The 24320-nt window shown below is 38.1% G+C and overlaps 2 protein-coding genes across 2 annotated transcripts in view; both read left to right on the forward strand.

Annotated features, from left to right (window-relative positions):
* Positions 1-14934, forward strand: part of LOC108100115 — a 47338-nt gene extending 32404 nt beyond the window's left edge. Inside the window, exons 3-8 of the mRNA XM_017203864.2 lie at positions 4046-4317; positions 6228-6305; positions 6654-6786; positions 12498-12741; positions 13774-13871; positions 13942-14934. Coding sequence (XP_017059353.1) covers positions 4046-4317; positions 6228-6305; positions 6654-6786; positions 12498-12741; positions 13774-13871; positions 13942-14195 — 1079 coding nt within the window. The 3' untranslated portion in view covers positions 14196-14934. The remainder of the gene's footprint in view (positions 1-4045; positions 4318-6227; positions 6306-6653; positions 6787-12497; positions 12742-13773; positions 13872-13941) is intronic.
* A 7687-nt stretch (positions 14935-22621) lies between these two features.
* LOC108100020 lies at positions 22622-23027 on the forward strand. Its single transcript, XM_017203726.2, has one exon. It carries the CDS (start codon positions 22622-22624, stop codon positions 22928-22930), a length of 309 nt encoding a protein of 102 aa, XP_017059215.1. The 3' UTR covers positions 22931-23027.
* The last annotated feature ends 1293 nt before the right edge of the window (positions 23028-24320 follow it).

Consider the following 24320-nt stretch of genomic DNA (forward strand, 5'->3'; position numbering starts at 1 on the left):
AAAAGCTCTTTTCTGCTGTTAGCCATTTCCCTCGAGCAGAACGTGTTTAAAGTGTTTTAAGCCAACTGATTTTAAAGAGCTTGGCTGCATCCCTTTAGAAAGGTGCTTGTCGGATTTTTTCGGATTAAGAAGGCATTTGAAAACCGCCCTACGATATAAAAATATAATCTGAAGCTGATTTCTGGATAATAAGTTGTACTGTTGAAAAGATAAATTAAATCAATAAAAACTATTTAAAAAAGGCTTAATTTACATATATTTTATTCTTTTTAATTCTCATTGCAATTAAACAAAAATGTATTGAAAAATTTGTCTTTTTTTATTGTAATAAAAACAATATTGTTTTTGATTTCTCTCTAATAACCATTAAATTTTACTGCAAAAAAGCTGCTTAATGTTAATCAAAAATGTTTTGTACTTTGCGTCAGCTAAATTTACCTTAGGTTATTACCTGTAAATTCGCTAAAAAAGTCAACATAAAACTATTTAAGATCTTTTTTTTTCTCCATTATCTGAAGAAGACGGGTCATCAACACTATTATACTCAGTCTGGTGAACCTTTGTCATTCCATTATCATTGTCTATTACCAGGAAAATCCTTCAAGGTTGAATCCGCTTATATATTTACACCAAAGCCGAAAAGTAAACTCGTCTCAAAATTCATTATGCTGACAAGGGGTGCCAAATTAATCTTAGCACTCAAAAGAAAAGCCGATTTTCCGTCTGCAGGAGATCGATTTCGGGGACAATCAACGCGGTGTTTTTTGTTGCGCCGGTTAACCGAGGGCTTTATTTGTCTTTTATGACCCCTCTTGAGAGGTAAAATAATTTTTTTGCCTGCTGTTGATATTTGCACAGCAGTTAAGGAGAATAAAAATGTACGGCGGCGGAAACAAAGCATGAAGTTTATGACAGAAGTGTGGAAAAAAGCGGAGTGGATGACGACCATCAACCGCAGCCATCGGGTAACCAACCAAACCTAGCCATTAAGCTCCTCCTCCGCTGCTTTGCAATCAAGTCAACATTTTTGGCCCGAAACAACACAAACACAGAAAATGTGGCAAAAGGCAAAAAAAAAAAAAAAACGAAAAAAAGCGAGGCAACGGTCGATCGTTAAATCAAAAAGCCGCATGCGAGTGCCTGCAACATCATTAGTTGCAGTTCACACACGCTGAAGAGCAAGTTATGCCACCAGATAGTTGCCCCAAACCGCACCCGAAACTCATCGAGCGCACCTCTTTTTTTTCTCTTTTTTTTTTTTTACCAGTTTCCCAGTTTTCCCTCGCTTTTTGAGGCACTCGCATGCGCCGCCATTTTTTGCGAGGTGTCCAAATTAAATTTGCATCAGTTGCTCCACGAGCATCTAAATGATGCCAAAACTGAAACTGCAACTGTGTGAGTGCAGCATTGCTGCTAAAACAACAACAAATGCCAACAACAACAACAACAGTAACGGCAGTTTTGGGGCAGAAGAAAGGAGTGCAGGATGCAGCTGCAAAAAGTGCTGCACTCACTTTGGCATTTCGTATCTAGTTTTATTTTTTTGCAAGAGAGTTTTTTTCATGTTTAGACTACTTTTCCATAAAAGCGTAGAGTTCTTTTGCCGCACATTTTACAGTGAGCATTGTCCAAGCGAAACTCTGCTATAGTTTTTATGGTGCTTCAGTCCGATTCAGTATTTGTAATCGGCTTTCCATCGTTACTGCCACTTTTTTGGGCTTTACTCTTTATGGACTTAAAATATTGGAAAGTTTTTTAAAACGATGTTAAGGTGTAATGTAAAAATTTAAATAAATGTGAAATTGGAGGACATGGAATAATATTAATGACTTGAATTATTAAAACTACTTTACGACTTATAAAAACATATAAAAAATAATAATAATTAAAAAATCTTTACAAAGAAGTATTTTCTGATTGAAATGTCAATGAAAACTAATAATATAAAGAAGTGATTTTTAAAACCTATTCTTTGAATTTGTAATCCTCCTTCAAAAAAACATTTAACATTTTTTTACATATCTTACATATCACATTTTATTATAAAATATATACGCCTGTTTATATATAGGTACGTATTTACATACGTATATATTTTATTATGTTTAAAACCTAATCAGTTTAACTTAAATTGAACATACATATCTTAAATAGGTATTGTTATCCTAAACGTATACGCAATATTTAAAAGTGCACATTTGTTTGCATAAATTTTAAAACAAATACAAAATTTTTAATTGGATTATTTAATAGTATTTTTTTTATCAAATTACCAAATTAATGTCAATTGTTTAGAGCACAGTTGTTTTCTCCTTAGTTGATAAACAAGTATAAAATGGATGTGACTAAGACGTGACCCACTGTGTGTAAATATATTTGTGTGTGGCTATTTCAGTCCCCTTCTTCCTCCCACCTTCCACACATACGTATGCATGAGTGTGCCTGTATGTGTGTGCTTGTGTGTGTGTGCGGGGGGTGGGCACTTAAATAATTTAGATTTTTGTGTCTAACATGCACAAGTGCCACCCCAATGGCCTAAAAGATTCAAGTGCAGCCGGCAAAAGTGAGTGACCCAGTTAGAGATTCGAAGCACTGGCAGTAGGAAGTGGACGGATATGGATGTGGATATAGAAGTGGATGTGAATGTGGGTGGTGAAAGGGGGAATGTGGGTGGGGAAAGGGGACTGGGATGGGTGATATAGATGTGGAGGCTGGCTGGCTGTTTGCGAGTTATGGTGAGTTAACACCGAATACCTGGCCATTATCAACAAGCGAGTCGCGTCGCTGTTCGGCGACTGCTCCGCTGCCATTATGCGCTCATTAAAATGTCAAATAAATTCAAATGCAGAAAACATGATTTTTCGCTTCTCGCCAGAAGGTGCAAATGCGAATGGGAATGCCAGTGCACGGCTTTTTCGCACGTGAGGTGTGAATTGCAGGCGGTAATTTCACCGGGAGTACGGAATATATAGTAGATAGTCCGTGCCGCATCGCTGCTCCTCAGTGATTTATAATTTAAACGCGTTCTTTGAACTTTGCTGAACCTCGCACGTTGCGGTTTGGCAATGAGAATAGTAAAACGAACTTTGAATACAGGTGGTCTCTACTAAGTATCTTTGAAGTTGAATCGATTTTTTTTTTTTTTTAGTTGGCACAGAAAAATATTATAGTTTTATCTTGCAGTTCAAGTTTCTGTTGGTTTTTTCCTGTCGTGATTTCATTTTTAAATTCTCTTTTCCTGAACTGAGTGACGATTTGGGGTCTTTCCGGCTCTTATGCTTCTGCATCCTTGTTTAGAGAAGTATTGCCACTCCAGGCATTTGATAGCACTCACATTCTTTAATTGAAAACAATTTCCATTGTTAAGCTGTGTCTTCCGAGTCGAAAGAGGCAAGGAAATCATTTAATTGCTTGCCATATGAGATGTGTATAATTATCACGAGCGATTTCCCCATTGTGCCGGCTTTATTGCTCTGTCTCTCGCTTTTTGTCCTTTCATCTTAACGAGCCGTAAAATGGTATGTCATCGTGCATTTTTGAAATGAATTCGAGTGACAGCACCCGTTTACACACAGAACTAACTCTGGGAAATAGTTTCTGGTCTTAAGGATGAAGCATTTTTACTGAGCATCGAGTGGCATTTAATTAATGTTCTCCCCTTTAAGCTATTTCCTTTCCTTTTCCTCTTTAAAACCACCAAAGGGTTAGCAGAAAATGCAGTTCCCTTAGAACTGGTTGGCTTTATCTAGATGTTTTGGCCAGCAGTTGCGAGATTGCCATCACAAATTGGTATTCAAATGGGTTTAGTGGCTTTTAAAGGGGTGATGAAGGGATAAAAGGGAAAGCTCTTAAGTTAATATTGAATTTAATGTACTTTAAAAGAGAAGTTTTTATTTTGGTAATGAATTTTCATTAGTAAACCGATTAAAGCACACATAAACTGAAGAAATAGGAGCATTTAAGTTCTTAAAATTGAAGATTGAATTTAATATAAATTGCTTTAAAAGTTTAAATTTTCTTAACCCAATTTTTCTTCTTATTACAGCTCACATTGTGGACGGAAATAACAACCTGTTGCCAATTGTTTCTGCGCCATCGACCAACGACAACGATTACGTTTACATTGCTTCGGTCAACAGCAAATTTCCCCAGTTCGGAAACGCTTTGGACGATGACCAGGATGCCGAGGAGCAGCAGCCAGATGAGACCACCTATCCGCCGCCAGTTTTTGATTTCGGGATGCCGAGGAATATCACAACCAGGACGGGACACACGGCGGCCATCAATTGCCGCGTGGAAAATCTGGGAGATAAATCGGTGAGTAGCGGAGAGTCAAGTGATTGCATTTTCCCCAGCTTATCATTGAAAACATTTTTCCATTGGCGGATTTTCATTTTAATGCATTTTTAAGGGCAATATTTGGTTCATCGCCAGTCAAGCTGAAAATCAAGTTAGCGCTAACTTTCCTCATGCAGTTTTCCTTCAACCAACTTCTATCTGCCTTCTTCATCGCTTTTGGATCTTGGCCACCCTTGTTTTGCCGGTTCAATGACAAAGTTTATGCCCCGCCCCTCGGAACCTCCTCCATTCTGGTCTTTGACCATCGCCGAGTTTACTTTGTGAACTCATTTTCTTTTCACTCAGCTCCCCCTATTTTCATTTTCATTTTCTTTAAGCTTCATGTTCCCGCGACTGTTTGAGTTTAATCCGATTTTTCGTTCGATTCTCTTTATAAAACTAGTTTGCACTTGATAAAAACAAGAGAAAAATTTCATAAGAAGAAAGAAAGCTACTGATAATCGAGACACAAACTTTTGACATTTCTGATTTGAAGTTTTCTTTATATTATTGCTTACATTTTGAAGAGCATTTTTTTTCACTGTACAGATAGTTTTTATGGCAAGTTAGTTTGATTACGAATAATTGTTGTCTTTGAAAATTGTAACTTTTTTTTTCAGAAACTTGTTTAGAACAGTTATGTTACAAAGGAATCTTTCAATAATTGAAAGATGAAATATTTAATATCATTAATGTAAAGCTACTTTAAAATTCAATTCTTAAAGAGTTATGAAAGTGTTGACAAATTAAAAAAATGAAACAAAAATTTATACAATACTTTGGATTTAAAAGCTTAAGAAGGTAGAAATTGATTAAAACTATTTGAAACCATGTTATTATTACCCATTTAGCTCTATAATCACTCTTAACTGTTCAAGTATTCCCTGAAAGGTTAATTAGTAATCCTTTTTGGGTAATTTTTAAGTGCAGCTTGTCTGGGTCTTCAGTCTTCCGTCACCTCTTGTGACCGTGTTAACCATCTTTTGCAATCACCATCAATCTCCTGCTCACCGGCAGCGTGGTCTGATCCAGATTTACTATCGCACACCTTGTGGGTCCATCTATTTCCCGGGAGCGCGACTCAGATGCCGTTCCCTTTCGCCACTTTGACACTTTTAGTTTCGCTTATATCTCGTCTGGTTTTCCTCGCTTTTCCCCCTTTCCCCCTTTTTTTGTTTTTTTTTTTTTTTATTTTCCGCAGCCTTTTGGGGCCCCGAAAAGTTTTGTTTGCCCGCGGCCGTCTGGGAGATTACTTTTTGCCCGCTGCAGTGGCGATGGTGGGATGTCCTTTCAATTCGCCTGGTATTTTGCGGGGCTTTTGGCAACTTTAAGCCGCTGACATTTTGGGCACGCACTTGTCTCCATTTTTCTTCCCCCCATCTGCTCTTTTTCCACCGTGCTTTTCTCCAGCTTGCCGTCTTTTACTGGCTAAAGGAGAAAAAAAAGAGAAAAAAGTGAAGAAAATTGACTCAGTATAAGATACGGTGAAATCTGCTTTCAGTTAAGATCGCAGGCATTTCCGAACCATTTGCAGTCGATTCCAGAGTTCAATTTGATTGTCTTTTTCGTAAATATCGAATCCCATTAAACTTCGCAGACAGTCACCCTTCAAAATGTAATAATCTTTCGGGAGAAGGTGCCACTTTGCGCCAGGTTCCACTGTATTTGCAATAACCGTCAGCAGGTTTAAGAGTTGCCTGCTTAGTTCATTTTGCCGCTTGGCTTATTAAATTTTCGTATCTGGGAGCTCTCGTCGAGTTCCTGAGCAGTCGAGTGGCAGGACCAGAGGCAATTTTGAAAATTGACTTAAGCACTAACAGCATTTGGTGTCCCTTTTTTTTCCTCCTCATCGTTATATATATATTTTTTTTTTTGTGATTCTATTGCAGGTATCCTGGATACGAAAACGCGATTTGCACATTCTGACTGCAGGCATTTTGACCTACACCTCTGACGAGCGTTTCAAGGTGCGTATACGTAATCTGGGCCAAAGTTATCCCAACCGCTTTCCCTTATTCGCAATCTTGGCCAAGGCAGAGTGCTAGGTGGCTGTAGCTGTAGCTGTAGCTTATTAAATGTCCGCCAGGCTTGTAAGCCAAGTCAGCTTAATTGCGTATGCAATTCGGGCCAAAAGCAACTTGTATGCATTGATTAAATTTGCCAAGGACTCAGGACCCCCGAAACCCAAACCCATTCCCCATCTACGATTTATCTTGGCATCCTGTTTCACCCACTCTCTTGTGCTCTCTCTCCCTCTTTCTCTCTCCCTGTCTGCTTTGTGTTCTATTAATGCCATCTCTTTCCCACCCGGGCAGGTGGTGCGTACCGCCGACTCCAAGGATTGGACATTGCATGTGAAATATGCCCAGCCACGTGACAGCGGCATCTACGAATGCCAAGTGAATACGGAGCCAAAGATTTCGATGGCATTCCGCCTGAATGTCATAGGTGAGTAAAGCAGCCCTCTCTGCTCCATTTCCCCATTCCGAAGGCACCTGGAAACACAATCCCTGTCCTCTCCCACAATCCTACACTGAAACAAAACTCATAAACGTTTGCAAAGTGGAGAAAGTTATTCATTGAAGTCATGTTGAATTTGTATTGAAAATTTATTCATTTTTAGAACTGTTTTATTAAATTAATTTTAAGTTTATGAAAGCAAATACTTCTTAAAAGCGGTATAAATTTTATTATTAAGTATGTATATACAGACACGGATTCTTGGAAACTTAAATATTTATTTTGTCTTTCTTAAAAATTTTTGTGTAAACTCTTCCCAAAAAAATATATACAAAAAACTTTATTAAATTTGTATGTGTATCATAAATTATATATAATTTCTTGGTGTACTTTTTTTTCTCGAAGTGCACCCCTCCTTCACCAAATGCATACGCATTGTCAGCAAGTTGCTGGCATTCGCAGGACCTGCAATGGCAACATTTTATACACTCTGCATTTCACTCCCAGAAGCGAAGGGCTTTGTAAATTGGCCGTAAACTTTGCTAGTTTTTTGAGGGCTTGGCAAGATCTACTGAATGCGGAGTGGGTGCAGCAAAAGTTCATTCTTCGCTATATGGAAATGTCTGCCCGTTCGTCATAATGGTTTATCCCTGCCATCTAGGGCTTTCTTGGCATCAGTGGAATATTTCTTGCCGGTTAGTCAACGGCAGAAAACGAGGTTTGCTGCAGGATATTATCATACTTTCGATTTGCGGAAAGCGAAAGTTTTTCACTTTGTTGAATATTATAGTGGTCAGCGGGAAAGTTTTTTAAACTTGAGGCATTTCAATTATTTCTTTAAAAAAATCAAAACTAAATACAATTTTAGAGCTAGAAAAGGGAAGCTTTAAAATTGAAAGGAAACATTTCATTTTAGTTGTTAGTCTTGAGGTGAAAGAATAATAGTTTTGTAGCGAAACCAAACTTAAAAAAAAACAAAAACTATGTTTAAATAGAGTAAAAAAGACATTGTTATAAGTTAATATAATCATAATATGATACAAAAATTATACAGTTATTACTATTTATTTATTTATTATTATCATACAAAAATACTATTTATAATCACTTTACACCTCAACATTTATTTATTAACAAACTACCTGTAACAGCTTCTTACTCCGTTGACCCTAGATTTTTCTACTAAGCATTCTTTTTTAAATAAATACAAAATACGAAAATCGAAGTCAGGCCGAAGACCCAGAGACTCGTTTCAGTAAAAATTCCCACAAATAAATTGATCAAATATTCGTGTTTTAGTATGCACAGAGGCTGCCGTTCGCAAGTGTTGTGGGGTTAAGTTTTAAAGGTGAAGTGGATGCTCTGTTTGCCAACTGTAGGTCAGACTATAGACTACAGAATAACAACTGTTGGCACCTGCCAAACCCCGTTACTTGTACCACCCCCCCCCCCTCTCCCCTCCCCCCGCAATCCGCCCCCTTTCATCCTCAATGTTCAACTTGTCTATTTTTCTACACGCTTTGCATGCAAACGCAATTTGCATTTAAATTCAATACTAAATTCATATGCTGGCTGTTGTAATACACACCAGAGAACCGATTGAAGGGGTTACCTGTGGGGGAAAGGGGGGAAAGGGGGGGGGGTATTTTCGACTCCCCTGCCTTGAGGGGTTATCCCACCCCCTTTTCACCCATTGTTCAGCCATTTCACAAGTTTCGCACAATGGATTTCCGGCTGCGAACCGATGCAAAAGTCGGAGCATATATAATAGAATAGGATAAGGATACCCTGTTTGTTTGTGGCTCCGTGTGTTCCTATAAATTGCTACACAAAGCATCCACGTTCATGTTTCATTCATGTACGTGAAATTGATTTGAAACTTTTTCGCCGTGCGTTGCCAGCGAAGCGAACAAGCAAGTTTTCCACGGAGGGAATCTCCGGAAAATCCCACGTCCCGCGCAGTTAGTCTCCTCGTTTGTCGTCCAAAAGGACCTCCAAACTTTGTTTGACCAGCGGGAAAGTTAATTGAAATAATCGCGGGGAGTTTGCTACTTTGGCAGTGATTGGCTTAGTTTTTCGGTCGACATTTGTTTTATTGTGATGTTTGTTTCGCGAAGATTAGATACACGGAGGAAAACATTTTTAATTACATATATTTTATGAAATTTTTTAAAAATGTAAACAAAACTAATTAGTGTTAGTTATTATTAATTATTGTATAATCTGTATTGTTTATTTTATTTTTCATCTATTATTGAATAAAGCACATTGCGGTATAAATAGCAAAACTTTAAAGCCTGATAATTAGCTTATGAATTAACAAATAAAAACAAAAGGAAATCTTGTAAATTAACTGTTTCATTAAAATCAATCCCTTTTTATTTTTCAACATACATACATACAAAAAAAATGATAATTGACCTGATTAAATAAAATAAATATTTTTCAATAACAATTTGGCATCGAATAATTGCTAGGATTAATACGAAAATTATTGGCCAACACATAAATAAATACAAACATAAATTTAAAATAACGTAGTCGGCAGTAAATTCATGTAAGCATCTTAAAAAAAACCTTGTTTAATGGGTGTGCAACCCCCGCTGATAAAGCATAAAAGGATAAAGGACTGTTGGCAACAAATTGCCTGCCACCGGCGAGCTGCATGCCACCAGTTTGTAACGAACTGGAGTCAAAGGGTGTAAATCTCATCAAAGGCCGTAGAATATCAACCTTTCAGCTTCCGCAGCTCCTCGCAACTTGCAACGCGATGGTGGAACATCCAGAACATCCTTCTCGCCGGGGAAACTGCACTGCGGATGTAGTAATCCTTCGGCGAGCTTCCAAGGGTTCTTTCGAGGAGGCGAGTTCATCGGCGACAGGAAGTCGACAGCCATTTTGTTATCCTTGGGAAAAGCTGAATTCTAAGCGCCGCGCTGCTGCCAAGTTAAGGAATTTATGCTAATGATTTGCACCGCTGGAAGCGCTCAACGGCGATGAAATCGTGATAAAAATATTTGCCCCGTCGTCACGCGAATCACGTGGCGCGGCAAAGGAATATTTTCAACTGATTTATGCCGCGAGTCCACACAAAATTTATTTTGCCAAAGTAAATTAAAATGACAAACATGTTTTAGAGAGAGACGTTATGATTTTAAGTTTAAAACATTAGTTTATCAATTTTAAATACATTTTTATTAAAGACAGCAATGAAATAGTTATTCAATGTTTACTAAAATAATTTTCTTAAATTATAATTTCTAATATTTAGTGTTTAATAATGTTTTTAATTATTTGATAATAAATTGAAAACATTTTAATTAATCTTAGATGCATATTGGTTCTATGGTTTGTTTATTTTAGAAAATAGTAAATGCGTTTTTTTTTTTTTTTATGAAAACATTTTTTAATGGCTTTACCATATCTTTTGCACTATAAATCCTTTACATTAACGAACCCATCTATCAATTTATTGATTTTCCAACAGAAGTTAGCAAAGCAGAGCCATTAAATTATCTATTAAATTTATGTCGACGGGGAGGTAAACATTTTTTAGCTCAGGCAGTAAAAGGATTTAGCCACCATTCCCGTCGACCCTCGTTCAAAATAGTAAACACTTACGCTTGTTTATTCTCCGAATTTCCAATCTCGGTGCCTCGAAAGTCGATGGCATTTGAGACGCTATCTGCTGGCTTTTCAATGGGATCCACTAATGCCAAGTTAACTAACTAACTGAATCGCTCTCTCTTTGGCCACCGAGTTCAGTGTGCAGTTTGCTTGGTCTTTGCTCAAATGTTTGGGTGTCCCGAAATCCGCTTTGTGCCGCCAAGTCCTGGCCAAGTCCTTTGCGGAGTCCTGGTCTTCCCTTCTCCCTGCCCCCCACATCATTAACAACGTCAACATTTGACTTTGTTGACTGCCTGCCTGTTGGCCTGCTGTGTTGGCCAAAAACGGTCGGTCGGTCGGTCGACGCACGGAAAAAACATTAAACCAATTTTCAGTGCCTATAACGTGGCAGTGGTCGTGGCAACAGGAGGCTAAAAAGGGGCTAGGACCTTACACCAAACCCCCTCCCCCTTCTCCCCACTCACACACACATTTGTCTCTGTCTGCGGCAGCTGCCGGGCTTATCCCCTCCCCCTCTCCCCCCCCTCGGAAAACCCAGCGCCAATATTAGAAAAGCCACACGTACACACATATCCGCATGCGGGAACAACATTTAATGGCACGTCCGCAGTCTGGGCTTCCTAATACATCGGCCAACATTGGGCAACATCGCTCCACACCACAACACACCGTCCGACTGGCTGGCTCACAATAACAACCGGCTAACAACACTTAAAATGTGTGTAAAATGCGAGACCACCAGCCAAAAAGCAAAAACCAACAGCTTCATCGACAAACAATGGGTCAATGATATGGCAAGCGGCAAGTGGCAAGTGGCAAGTGGAAAGTGGCAAGTGGGAGGTGCTTTTTCCACACCCCAAAAAAAAGCCAAGGCCATCAAAGGAACCCAACAAATTTTTATGTGTTAGTTTTTTCATTAATTTTCGCTCTTTGCCTTTTGAACGATCGAGGGAAATGCGTTTGCCACTGCCAGAAACTATAAAATTTGTTCGCCATCAAGGAATGAAATTTTGATTCGGCCATATTGAACGTTTTTACTACTCCATGGGCTTCCGTGTAAAATTAAAAGTGCTTAAGATGTTTGCCAGATTTTACTACTTTGCAGACTTTAGTGTGAAATTTAAATTGCTTAGGTTTTTGTGAACAGAGTTTAGAGACTTTATAATCAATAAAGGTTTTGCCATATAACGCCTAAATAAATTAAATAAATTTATTAAATAAACTGAAATTGTTTTTGATTGCACTACAAATCTTTACATTTTGGCTTTCTATTTATCCTAAGGTCTCAATGTGAATGTCAATATATACCTTGGTAAATATAAGTTTTAATAGTCGGTTCCTTATAAACACTTAAGTTAATTAAGTTCAATAGGAGACACATTTCAAAATGAAACAATTAAGTGATGTTTATAAAATCACTTAAATCCATTGGAGAAATCAATTTACTCAAACGATTTGAAATTTCAATTGAATTTGAAATTAATCACAATGAGAAACTTTATTAGCCAAAGGCGGAACATGTTTGTGTCTAGAGCCGGTTTCTGTTCTAGGGTCAAAGTTCAGATCAGCTTATTAGAGCAGCCTGCTGGCAGAATGGACTGCTCCCTTTCGGTTCTCGGTTTACCCAGTAGCAGCTCATTTTCTGTCGAAATCTGGGCTGTTCAGTTGCTACCTTTGTGCCTGCAAGGTATTCCGTGTTCAAAATGAAACTCGACCACAAGCACACGTACTTCAATGGACATCTGAGGGCGGTTTGCATGCTGGCCCTGCTGGAATTGCCAGCAATACAATCCAAACTCAATCCCCCAACCGAATCCATGCCGTAACCATTCCCAAGCCAAATCAAACCCAAACCGAGCCAACCCCTTCGGAACCCCAATCAATTGAGACCCATTGAAATCTGCGTTTGCCTGAACGCATGATTAGATGCAGTTGCCCACCCAGCGAAGCATCCGACAAACCGACCTCATAATCGGAGCCTCGGGGGTGTTGGACCACCTGGAAATGCTATTAATCAATTCTGGGCACTCGTTTCGTTCCATTCCAAACCGATCTGCAACGGGGAATCGCAGTAACGCCGCCGGATGCCAAGGCGATTATTGCCGGGCCCTCGGATTTGTACGTCAAAGTGGGCAGCAGCGTGACACTCACGTGCCTCGTGAAGCAGCCAACGTCGACGGCCCAGGACATCGGGCCCATCTACTGGTACCGCGGCCCCTACATTCTCACCCCCTTCGTGGCCCATCCCAATGACGCAGCCATCGATTTGCAGCGCATCTCCATGGAGTCCACGCTCGCCGAGAAGCTCCAGAGCAGGTGAGCAATGAGCAATCCATTGGGGGCAAACAAGGCGTTGAGTGCCTTCATTGGGAAACTAGTCCACATGGCACACTAAAAAAAGATGGAGAGTTTCAGAGCAGTAAAATATGAATGAAATAAAAGAAGAGATGCTCTTTTTTTTAAGCCAAACTAGTTTCTTAAATATATTTGTTGATTCAACGTTCGTAAATCAAATGTCTTGCTAGTCTTGCCTTTAAGAATGACATCAAAAAAATATATAAAAAAAAATTATTTATAATTAAAGGTCTCCTTGATTCTCATTTTTTTTTGTTATTTGCCAGTAAAAAGAAATAAATTACTTAACTAAAATTATTGAAGATTGGAGATGAAGGATTCATTAATACAAAATATTCAATACCTTTGCGATACAAATAATATTTTTTTAACTAGTCGGACACTCAGTATTCGTGTTTATATCAACTTCTGAGATAAATAATAGTTTTTTTTTTGTTAAATTCTTACGGCATTTAATTTTTTGAATCAACCATTAACAAGAAATAAATTTTTTCAAGATCTTAAATTTTAAAAAATATAAAACACATGCCTGAGACTTAACAATTTGTTGGTTCTTCCCTTCAACATAATTTAATAGAAACTTGCTGCTTAAAAGTCGATTTCTGAACGAAAATCTAGTTCTTAAATTATTGGCTAATTAGCTAAGGAAAAAGAGACTTAAGGTGACCTTTAATTTTTCTATGGTCTGGGAAAACGAGTCCCACTTCATAAGGGATCAAACGAAGAGTCGGGGGAAAACTTTCGAGTGTTGGAATTTTCCCGCAGCAACGCAGATGGAATGCCAGGGCAGATTTAACGTGCCATCAGGTGCGAGTTTTTCCAGTTGCTTGCCGGCTGGTATGTTGAGCTTTGATCGATGAAGTTGATTTAATCGAAGAGGAAGGAGGGAGAAAGGGGGTGGGGAAAGGGGGGAGGGGATGACAACAAAGTTGACGCAATTAAGCTTCAAGCTGGCCTTAAGCTCCTCTGCGCTTTGGTTTCCATGTTTTCCAGATTACGCATTGCGAATGCCCAGCTGCTGGATACGGGCAACTATACGTGCATGCCGACCACAGCGGAAGCGGCCAGCGTGGTGGTCAACGTCATCAATGGTAAGACTCAACCACCATTGTATCTCCCGTGGATCATATAGCCCTACTTTCCGATTTTATCCCCATTCAGACGAGAGTCCTGCGGCGATGCAGAAAAGCGCAAGTGACAGGAGTCGCTGCCATCGACGACTGGTGCTCCTTTTGGCCTTGGTCGCCAGCTCGGTGGTGCGGTGGCTCATCGGTGGTGGCTGCCACCTGGAGAGAAGCAGCAACAGCTGCCACATTTCCTGCTCGAATTTAAGCACTCTGCATATCAATTACTGCAACCTGCACGCAAAAATCACCAGCAACTCGAAGCCGCATCGGAATTTAGCCGAATCATGATAATTAAGTAGTGGCCACTTTTAAGCATCTTGTATATAAACTGAATTCATAGTTAAGCATAATTAATTGTGTAAATCCGGAAAGTGGAGAATGGAAGATGGGAAAACCGTTGTACTGTAAAATCGACCGAATAAATAGTTTATCTCCATGCTTCACCCCTTTTGTTACGAATTGTTTGTAAAACATTTCAGCTCCCCGCTTTTATGCAGAATTCAAGTGGTTTCCCATCTGGCATACAGTATACAGTAAACTATAAACTACATTTAATGCTAATTTTTATGCCTAGCGTAAAAATTTATGTAACAATAAAATTAAAAGATGGTGCCCGAGTAATTATCAAGTGTAACATTGAACATTAAACAAATTTACGCCCGATAATAACATACATTAGCGATAACAGAGGGAAAACAGCATTGCATTTTTAATTTCAGAATGCAAATATTATTATTATTCGGGAATTTTCTGTTATTGCAATTAGCTAATTATATTTGTCACTGCGAAAACACTCGAAAACTAATTGAAATCAGTTCTCATTAAAGCGACAAGTGTTAAAGAAATTACTGTATTAAATTACGTTATCAGCAGAAAAACATGAAAAGCCCACAATTAATTTCACCTCAATTTAGTTATAGATAATCAGTCTGCAAAAGAGAACGATTTGTAACCATATATATCGAATTTCTCAATGAGAAACAATAAAATGTATTTTGTTGAAATAAAAAACCTGATTTTAACCACATTTACTGAACAAACACACTGGCATTTTGTAACGTTTATTGATTTTCCAGAACATTAATTAAGTTTGTCTGCCAGCGCAGAAGTGTGTAATTATGCGAGTTAAGGTTACTGGGAAATGCCCTTTGTTAAATCATTACATCGTTAAAGTCCCGATAATGCGAACAGGCCTAATTTAATTTCGATTAATTTGTGCCGCGACATGAAAACCCGGAATGTCTAATCAACAGAGAGAGCCACGTTGAACTCATTTGGAATTAAGCGGATCTCGATAAGCCATCGCCACGCGTCATCAGTTCGCAGACGCATTTTCAGGCACACCGCGGCGTATACTTAATTCCGAACTTTGACCTCACCTGCGCCACTTGACTGGCATTTGGGGGAGGGTAAATAGAGGGGTGTAAAAAAGGCTGGGCCACGGGTCACGTTGGTCAACGACAATACATCGAGGGGTTCTAATTTCCCTGCCACACGGGGCGTATGCGCGATTATCTGATGGCACAACATGTCTGCATGTTAGGGTGCGTGTGTGATTGTGTGAGTATGTTTGCGTGTGTGGCTCCGCATAATTACGCGTAGTTGAGTCGCTTAAATGAAATCATAAATTATCCGCACACGCTCGCCGGCCTTTCACTTAATTGTGTGCAAATATTTTCCAGACGAACGCAATTCGCACTGATTGATACATGTTTCAGCTGCTGACTTTGCTGTTAATTTGAAAATGGTTTAGAATCCACTGACAAGCGATGCACTTAATGTAATTACCTGCGATTTAAATGAATGGCTACCGTGCGGAAATAATGCGAATGCGAATGCGAATACAAACTGCATAAAGGTAAGCCCTGATTGTAGTTCTAAAATTTATTTACCGTCTAATTTCGTCGCTTCATGATTGCCATCCAAGCCATTTAGCCCAAAAGCAAGATAGAAATTTAAAACGAAAAGCGAAACAAAGTTTGCAGCTAATTTTGGGATGGCACTCCCGTGAGCGGCTGCAATTAAAATCAGAAAATAGTTTCATGGCTACTTAAATTCGTTGTTGTCATATTTTGCAAACTGTCGAGGTAACTCGGGTAAATAAATTGAACCATTAGCACGGAAAGTCGAAAAGTTCACCCATCGTCCAGTTGATGTTGCTTGTTTTTTTTGGTTTTGTTTTTTTTTTTTCCCGCTGCCATTGTTGTTTACTTGCGGAGAAATAACCGCAGGCCCGCAATAAACGAGACAGAAGCGAGGAAAATAACCACAAACCAAACCATAAAAAAAAAAAAAAGGAGTCCAACTCGTCACCTGTCTGCCCGTTGGGCTTGGCTCCTTGCCCTCTGATCCCTTTGGTCCTGGGTCCTGGGTCCTTGTTCCTTGTTCCCTGTTCCTGGCTGTCTCGTCCTGTTCTGTCATCAAAGGCAAACATTTATGCAATTCGTAACGTCAGCAGTGATGGAAGGGAAAACCAGGCGAAAACCAGGAGTCGTTTTTGTGCGGGCGCTGCTCAACTGCTCAACTTTAATTGTATTCGAGGCTTCATGCGAAACTAAATTTTCATATTGTAATTTCGGCAGACAAAAGTCAAACGGGCCAAAACGGCAGCTTGTAAAAAGTTTTATCGTTTTAAAGTTCTCGGAGCAATTACACTGCGAAAGTTAATTAAGCACCGCAAGCAAATAGCACGAAGGAAGGGAGTTGTAAGTCACTTTTAGCATTATTTTATTTTTTTTTGGGGGCAGAGAGTGCCTGGGGGGGAAATATTCCTTTTTGCAATTTTAACCTGCTGCATGCGTGCAAATGGCTCTGAGATACAAATCATTACGTTGTGCGAGTTCCATTTAAGTTGGAAGCGAAAGGTACTGTGGAACAGGGACAACCTTTTAGGGGAAATCCTTTTAAGAAACCTGAGGAAAGTGTAAATCAAAGGAACACAAACACTTAAAAAATATTTATTACAAAATCATTTATAGTATTTAAATGAAATGATAAAATTATTTTCGTATTTTATTTTTATCTTTTCTTGTTTTTCAAATAATTAATCCCAGATTAAAACTTTAGAAAAAGTGGCAAAAATAATATCTAATAGCTATTATTATTTGATTTTCCTAGCAATAGTAACACTTTATGGATAAAGATCATCATTAAGGTAAAATCCATTAAACAATTAATACATATTTTTCATATAATTCAATGCATTTAAAAGTCTTTGTTTTGTACCATTATTTATTTTTAAAAAATTCATAAGGAATCTATAAATAATAACTATTAAAACCAAAGATAAATCATTTATTAATCTTTAATTTAAATTCAATTAAATTCCTCTTTATATTTTCTTTATAGTTCTCCATGTAGATTCCCTAATTCACCCACAGTTGGCCATCTCTAGTCATGCATCTCGGCCATAAAACTGCTCCAAAGTTTATAACGGGAAATTTTGCATAACAAGGCACTTATTAAAAAGCATTATTAGCCAGATAAAAATAAATTACATGCCAAAAAACTGCCATCTATTAACAATAATGTTTGCTGACCCCGTGGAGCGGTGTCTTCCCAACCGGCGACCAAAACACTATCGCATAAATAAACGGGAAAACCACTGACGTTGGCACTTGCCCGGAAAAACCACAGATGTGTGGGGCCTTTTGGGTGGTGGAAAATCGCCAGTTACATGAAAGTGTGTTCCCCACCTTCGACGGGCCGAAATGCAAAAGCCTGTACGATTTAATCTAATCTGCGTCCAATGAAATAAATTCATCCCATTTGCGGGATGGGACTAAAAACCGAGTTGATGTTATTGTTCTCGTTTCTTCTGTGCGGCGTGTTTGCGCCGGTTTCTGTTTAACTTTTACCACTAATTAAGTGCTTACACGAAAGATTTCAAAGCAAAAAGGGACACAATGCCGCAATGGCCAGAGCACACACAGTGTAAACGCAAAATTGAAAACGAAGGCGGAAACAGCCGGCATCGGCTGGAGTTTTCCCTTTTCTCCGTTTTCCGTTCTCTGTTCTCCGTTCTCAGTTGCCAGTTTTCCGGCCCAAAGTCCAAGTTTTGGGCCAGGGACTGGGAAAAAAATGTTGGCGTTTAATTATAAATTTACACGTTCAGCCACTGAAAAAGAGCAACTCATGCTAAAAAGGGTAAACACATCAGCAGCAAGGCCGACAACACTAACTCACATTCTGTATTTTACAGATCTGCCCGTGAGCTAAAGAACAAATTGCGGGTTTGAAAATAAAACTAAGGGGTACAGATGGGTAGTATCTAGTACCTTAAAATATTTGAAATATAAAATTCGATGATTTATTGGTTTCTTGTAGTAAGAAATTATGTTAATCTTGTTTTAATAAATTGGATAAACTTAGTAGTTGATTATTATGAATGCAATACAGTGTGCAGTGATATTTATTTATATTAAATAAATTTTTAATTTTTCTTTTGCTGAACTTATAAATATACAGAGAATTAAGTTTATGTTTTATTAATCTATCTAATTTTTATTTAAAGCTAATGAATTTAGAAGTATCTTCAGATTATCCTGGGATTTTAAATATTTGCTTTTAAGCTTTAAAGTAAAAGACAATGTTAAAAATGTTATTTTAAAAGTATGAAAATATTAAGACAAATCAAAAATTTTATTAAATAGATATACAAATAATTAGCTTTTCTAATCGTGATTTTGTAAATAAATTCGTATTGAAGAAAGTGTACTTTAATGGGTATACGAAAGGGCTAAGCTTCTTCTAGCTGTTTTTTACTTCTGTTTGCCTATTTGGTGCGGCTGGATCAGTCAGCATTCATGTATGGGCAAATACATAAATACACCTATTTACGTACTTATATTGCCACTTGTTTGCGCTTCGGCCGGTCTATATTTACCAGCTTGTGGGCGTTTAGGCCACGCACCTTGGTAAATAAGTTTGTTAAAGCAAAAGGACCAGCAGAGAAAATTAAATACGAGTATGTTTCGGCAAACAGAGCAAAAGGGTGCTGAGCCCTTAAGTGGCCTGGTCAATTTCATGGCATTTAATATTCACTTAAATAAAACATTCTGTACACAATATTCATTTACTATAAGTAGGGTATACGGCTTCGTGTGCGGGAATGTGTAAAAATAGCATGTGTGTGTTTTAAATTACTCGTTTGCCAATTTAATATGAAGTATGGTAATGTTGTGGATGCCGAAAATATGCTTCCATCATCATTTGGCTAAAGAGCCTTTATTATTTAAGAGACTAGAGGAAAATTCCATCCGCACCACAATATGGTATCGAATTCGCACAAAGAAGCCGGAACGGGAGGTCAAACTAATTATTGTTTTAAACGAATTGCGCTGTTTAAGGCTTAAATTGCATTATGAGATTCCGGGTGGTGTTGACATTTTCGCCATTAACAATGGCTATCATTACGAGGATGTTGTTTTCGAGCTCATTTCCTTTTTATTATCATTGTTATGACGCACGGAGCTTGGGGGGCTTGAAAAGTGCACTTTTTAAATGATATTATTTCCGGCGGAAATTAAGACTCCGCACATTGTGTGGGTGTCATAATGCCACCATGAATATTCTGCTGCATGACTTTAATGTCCGATGGCAATCTGACCACAATGCCCCCCACTCATTTTGAGGCGATTGACTGCCAGGCGAACTTTTGTCGATGCGCTGTGTGAAAAATCATCGCCTCACACCAAAAGTGCAGCCGGCAACTGGAAACCGGCAGCTGCAGTGGCAATATGACAGCCGGGGGACCCCTAAATGATAAATGACGCCTCCTCAGGGTGCACAATGGGCAAAATGGCCAAAAGAGAAACAAATGTGCGGCAAGATGCGGATAAGTCGACATCGACGATGATGTTCGCAGTGCTGATGATGTTGATGTTGATGATGCGCACATTGTCGCCCCGTGGCTTCTGCATGATGAAGCGAATGAATGAAGATTTATGGGGCATTAGACATATGTGTGTATGTGTGTGCTTGCCAGCGGATAGTTTATGCCACTACTTCTTACCACTGCGATTACTACTGCATTCCAAAAACAACTGCAGATCCGTAGGAATAATTGCAGTAATTTCCAGGGAGTAATTACTGCGCGTCATTAGCTTTCGCTCCATTTTTACTCCGCTGAGTTGCTCAGAAATATTATATCAAATTCAAATGGATCCTGCGATTCAAAGGAGTCAATCAGGGATTTGTTTAAAATGTTCACTGGGAAAGTTTGAAATAAATTCAGGCAAACTAACAATTACAGCTGAAAATGAATTGATTGAAAATGGGTTTTATAATAAATTTGTAATTTTGTTTTTATTACTTTGATTTCATTTCAGTATGTTTAATGTTTTTGTGGGCTTGTAAACAATTTGTTTATTATAAGGAACATTTTTTATACAACAACAAGTAAGAACATGTGAATTATGTAAGTTAGTAAATTCAAATATTTGAACTCCAATTAATATTAATTAAGTAATAACATATGAAGTATGTAAATCAGCAAATACAAATATTTGAACTCCATAACTATTTATATTTAATTGTACGAGAAAATTCTTATTGTTCTGGAAACCAGTAATTTTTTTTTATAAACATTTATCTGTTGCCATGACGGTAATTATTTTATTTTTTGTTTCGAAGTTATTGAAATGTGATATAGAAACGCATTCTTAATGGCTGAACAACTAATTTATACTCATTATTTTAGATCCGCAAGCGTTATCGTTTGAGTTTTTTCAGACTATAATTATAAATTAATTAAATCCATTGAATTTGTTTTAAATCAAAACCAAGTTACAGAGGACAAACTTGCCTTTTGACATTTATACATCAATTTAAACATGGCTTTCATTTAAATGAAGCGAACAAAGGCTGAGAACCACCTCAGTGGCAGAAATGAAAGGCATAATTGAATTTTTCTGTTGAGGATTTTTAATTTCAGCATTTACCCACATCAACAATAAAGCGAGCCAGCAGGTGGGCTTCATTTTTGGCTTTCACAGCCCTTTGTGTCTGTTTTGGCCCTAATGGAGTTGTTTTTGGGCTAGGATCGATGTTTGGCACATGGTTGGTTGGTTGGTTGGCTGGTTGGGCCATTACCATTTGAGTTTCAACCGTGTTGAACAAACATCATTAGCCGTTTGCGAGGACCTCCTAAAGGTTAAGCTCGTTGGCCTGCCATCTGATTTAATAGTACGACTAATTAATAAAAGTTGCGAAAATCGCTGTTAGAAAGGCTAGAAAGGATAGATAGCAAGTACCCAACGAAATTGGATTCCTTCGCGGCCCTTCCACCACGAACTCTGCTGGAAATCGCTTCATTATGGGGCTTAACAAGTTTTTAAATTTACTTAAACGCTTAAGTACGCTTCTGGGCCTCCAACTGCACTTATTTTCAATGGCTGCCAGACTCTCTACTTAAGCTACAAACGGTGTGTAAAAAGGACCTGTGAACACTGGCCTTTTCAGAAAGTTCCCCTAATCCTTTGCTTAATTCCAAGTGAATTTCATGCTGAGATTTTTCCACCAAGCGGCGTAGATTTCAGCAGGAGGTAATACTTAAGCTTTTTTACTTAACGCTTATAAAAATCAAAAATAAATTACCAATTCCTCAAGTCACAAACTATGTTGCATAGTAGTTTTTTATTTTACTGCAAATTCCCTTCGCTTATTGCCTTTTCATGGGTAAGACACCAATTTGCACTTGCATTTAACACGGACAATTTGTTTATATCGCCTGACAAGTGTGGAAAAAATGCGGGAAATGGGCGCGTAAATATGACAGCCTCGAACCAGCAGTAACCATCATATAGATAGCGTAAAAGTTACTTCCCCAGTCACGTTATTAAATAATAAAACGGAGAAATTTACACTCGATTGCATGCATCATTCGAGGTCGATGTTGCAACGGGAAGTGGCAAAAGTTACGCGGAACGGGCATTCATTTCACCGAATGCAATTTCAACCAGAAGAATGACGGCGTCCGACAAAAAAATAGAGGTGGCGATAATGAAAGGGTCGAACAAAGAAAAAATGGCTAACAAGCAATTGAAAGGGGCCAAAAACAAACGAAAACTTTGTGCAAATTAAAGCGTGGGAAGGGGAAACGGTGAGTGGTAATATTAAAGGCCATTTTCCTTTGGGGTGATGAAAAAATATTGATTAAAATTCGGTTTCCCAAAAACGAATAATGAAAGAAATAATTTGTTGAGAGCACAGGGTGGCAAATTTAATGAAATTACAAAAATTTTTTCAAAACCAACATTGTAATGATTCACTTTTTTACAACATTTAAGAGGCTAAGGTAAAATCAAAAAAATATTTCGACATCTGTCTGCGAATAGCAAATAAATTACATATTCAAAAATAATTAAACTATGTTAAAAATGTGTCAAGAACTAAGGAATTTTGCAGTGAAAATGTTTTTATTAAAAGTATTTCGCTCAATCAAATCGAATTTATTATTTCCATAGCAATTTTTGTTAGCATTTTAGGTAGAAAAAATGCCTTTGGACAAACAAATTACAGATAGCTAGTAAAAATAGTAACAGAAGACAATTGATTAAATTAAACCTGAAACCGAAAAGCAAACTTGCAACGATTGTATTTTTTTCTTTAGAATTTTTTCCAGTTGCAATCGAAGTTAAATAGCAAAACAGCTGTTTAAGAGCCAGAGTGGCAAGTCAACCTGTAATTAGCTCAGTTTCCTGATAGCTGTCGCCATGAAAACGTCGCCGACAACCGCACTTGGCCTGGTTATATTCCTGCCACTGGCGTTGATGCAACAGGACACTCGAACGGCCAACTGGGCGGCTCAAATCGATCTGGAGCTGCAGGAGCAGCCGGACAAGTTGGCCTTCTGCAGGATACTCCAGCAGAACCAGAACCTGCGGACTTCACTCCGAAACAGCGAGTGCGCCTCCGTTCTGAACAACCAACTCGGCATGACAGGTGAATTGCTACTCGAGACTCTGCCGCGTTGCTGGTCCGGATGGGAACTCTTTGGCAGGAGATGCCGCAAGTTGGCCTGAATCCGGAGTCCTTAAGTCTCACCTTCACTCTAATCATAAGCAAATTCACAACACTTTAAGCAAACGAAAATAAAGAAACACAATGGCGAATGGCAAAGGGGTTGCAGATTTTTGAGTTGATTTCAGGCTACGTCTGCCATAAAACTCAAGCATCCATCATATAGTCGTGCTAACCCTAATCAAGAAATGGTTCGTTGTGTGTATATACGTCATGTTGGCTTGTCAGCTCGCCTCGGGCAAATAACAACAATGGCCAACGGATGAGGCTGAAAGAGCCTTCTCGGCCATTTTTGTTTATCAACCTTCCGTATGGAAAAAGTTTCCAAAGGAGTCAATCAACTTCCGTTTTTGCTGTTGCCATTTTCTCTTTTTTTTTTTTGGCTGTTTGGCCAGTTAGTCTATGGATTCTTTCTTTAGTGTTTCGCTTGGTTGCCATCGCCACTAAAACGCTAAAATACCGAGTGTCAGTCCGAGAACCAAAAACGGAGTGTTGACGCCCGTGTTGTAGGTGGTTTCGTTAACCGACAGCGAAAATATCTGCTTTTAATAGTATGTCGAAAATGGAATAACTCGTGGAAGAAAAAATAATTTTTATTATTATGCAAAAAATTACTTTCAGAAACAAATTACAGTTAGAGGTCAAAAAATAAAAAATTTACTATTGGTGCAGTTGGTTAGTGAATTAAAATAAAAGCCTTTAGAGGTATGCCACTTCAAAAATGGAATAAAATTAAAAAGTTTATGCCCTCGGAATTAGAAATAGAAACAGAATTTTTAGGAAATATGAAAAGGGATTATTTCATAAAACTGGAAGAAAATCGGCCAATAAATAAAAATTTTACCAATGATGCAGTTTGTTATAGAATTAAAGTACAACTTTAAGAGGTATGCCACTTAAAAATCTGTTTAAAATTATAAATTATATTATAGTAAATTCGGGTCAAATTTCAGCAAACCTATTCTATGGAAAAATGGAAAAAAAAAAAATAAACAAATTTCTAATGATGCAGTTTGTTAGAGAATTAAAATACAAATTGTTAAAGGTATGCCATTTCAAGATCTGATTACCGTATGGAAAGTTTGTACTTAAAGTTAGTGAATATTGGTAATTCAGCAAACCATTTTTTTTGGAAATTTCGAGTTGTATGATAAATATTTATAAAAATCGGCCAACAGATTTAAAATTAACTTTAAAAATACAGCTTTAAGTGCTTTTGCATTGACAGTACAAATTTGATTTTTCAATCTATGTACTTCCTGTGGTTTAAATTGCTTCAGCGGATAGTTTTTCTTTGCCTAATTAAAAAGAGCTCGTGAAACACTTGATTCAGCACTACCTGCAATGACAACTGGCCAACTTTAAGCAGCTTCCATTGCGAAATGACTGCGA

This window comes from Drosophila ficusphila, unplaced genomic scaffold, assembly GCF_018152265.1.
Source record: "Drosophila ficusphila isolate 14025-0441.05 unplaced genomic scaffold, ASM1815226v1 contig_855, whole genome shotgun sequence".
NCBI lineage: Eukaryota > Metazoa > Arthropoda > Insecta > Diptera > Drosophilidae > Drosophila > Drosophila ficusphila.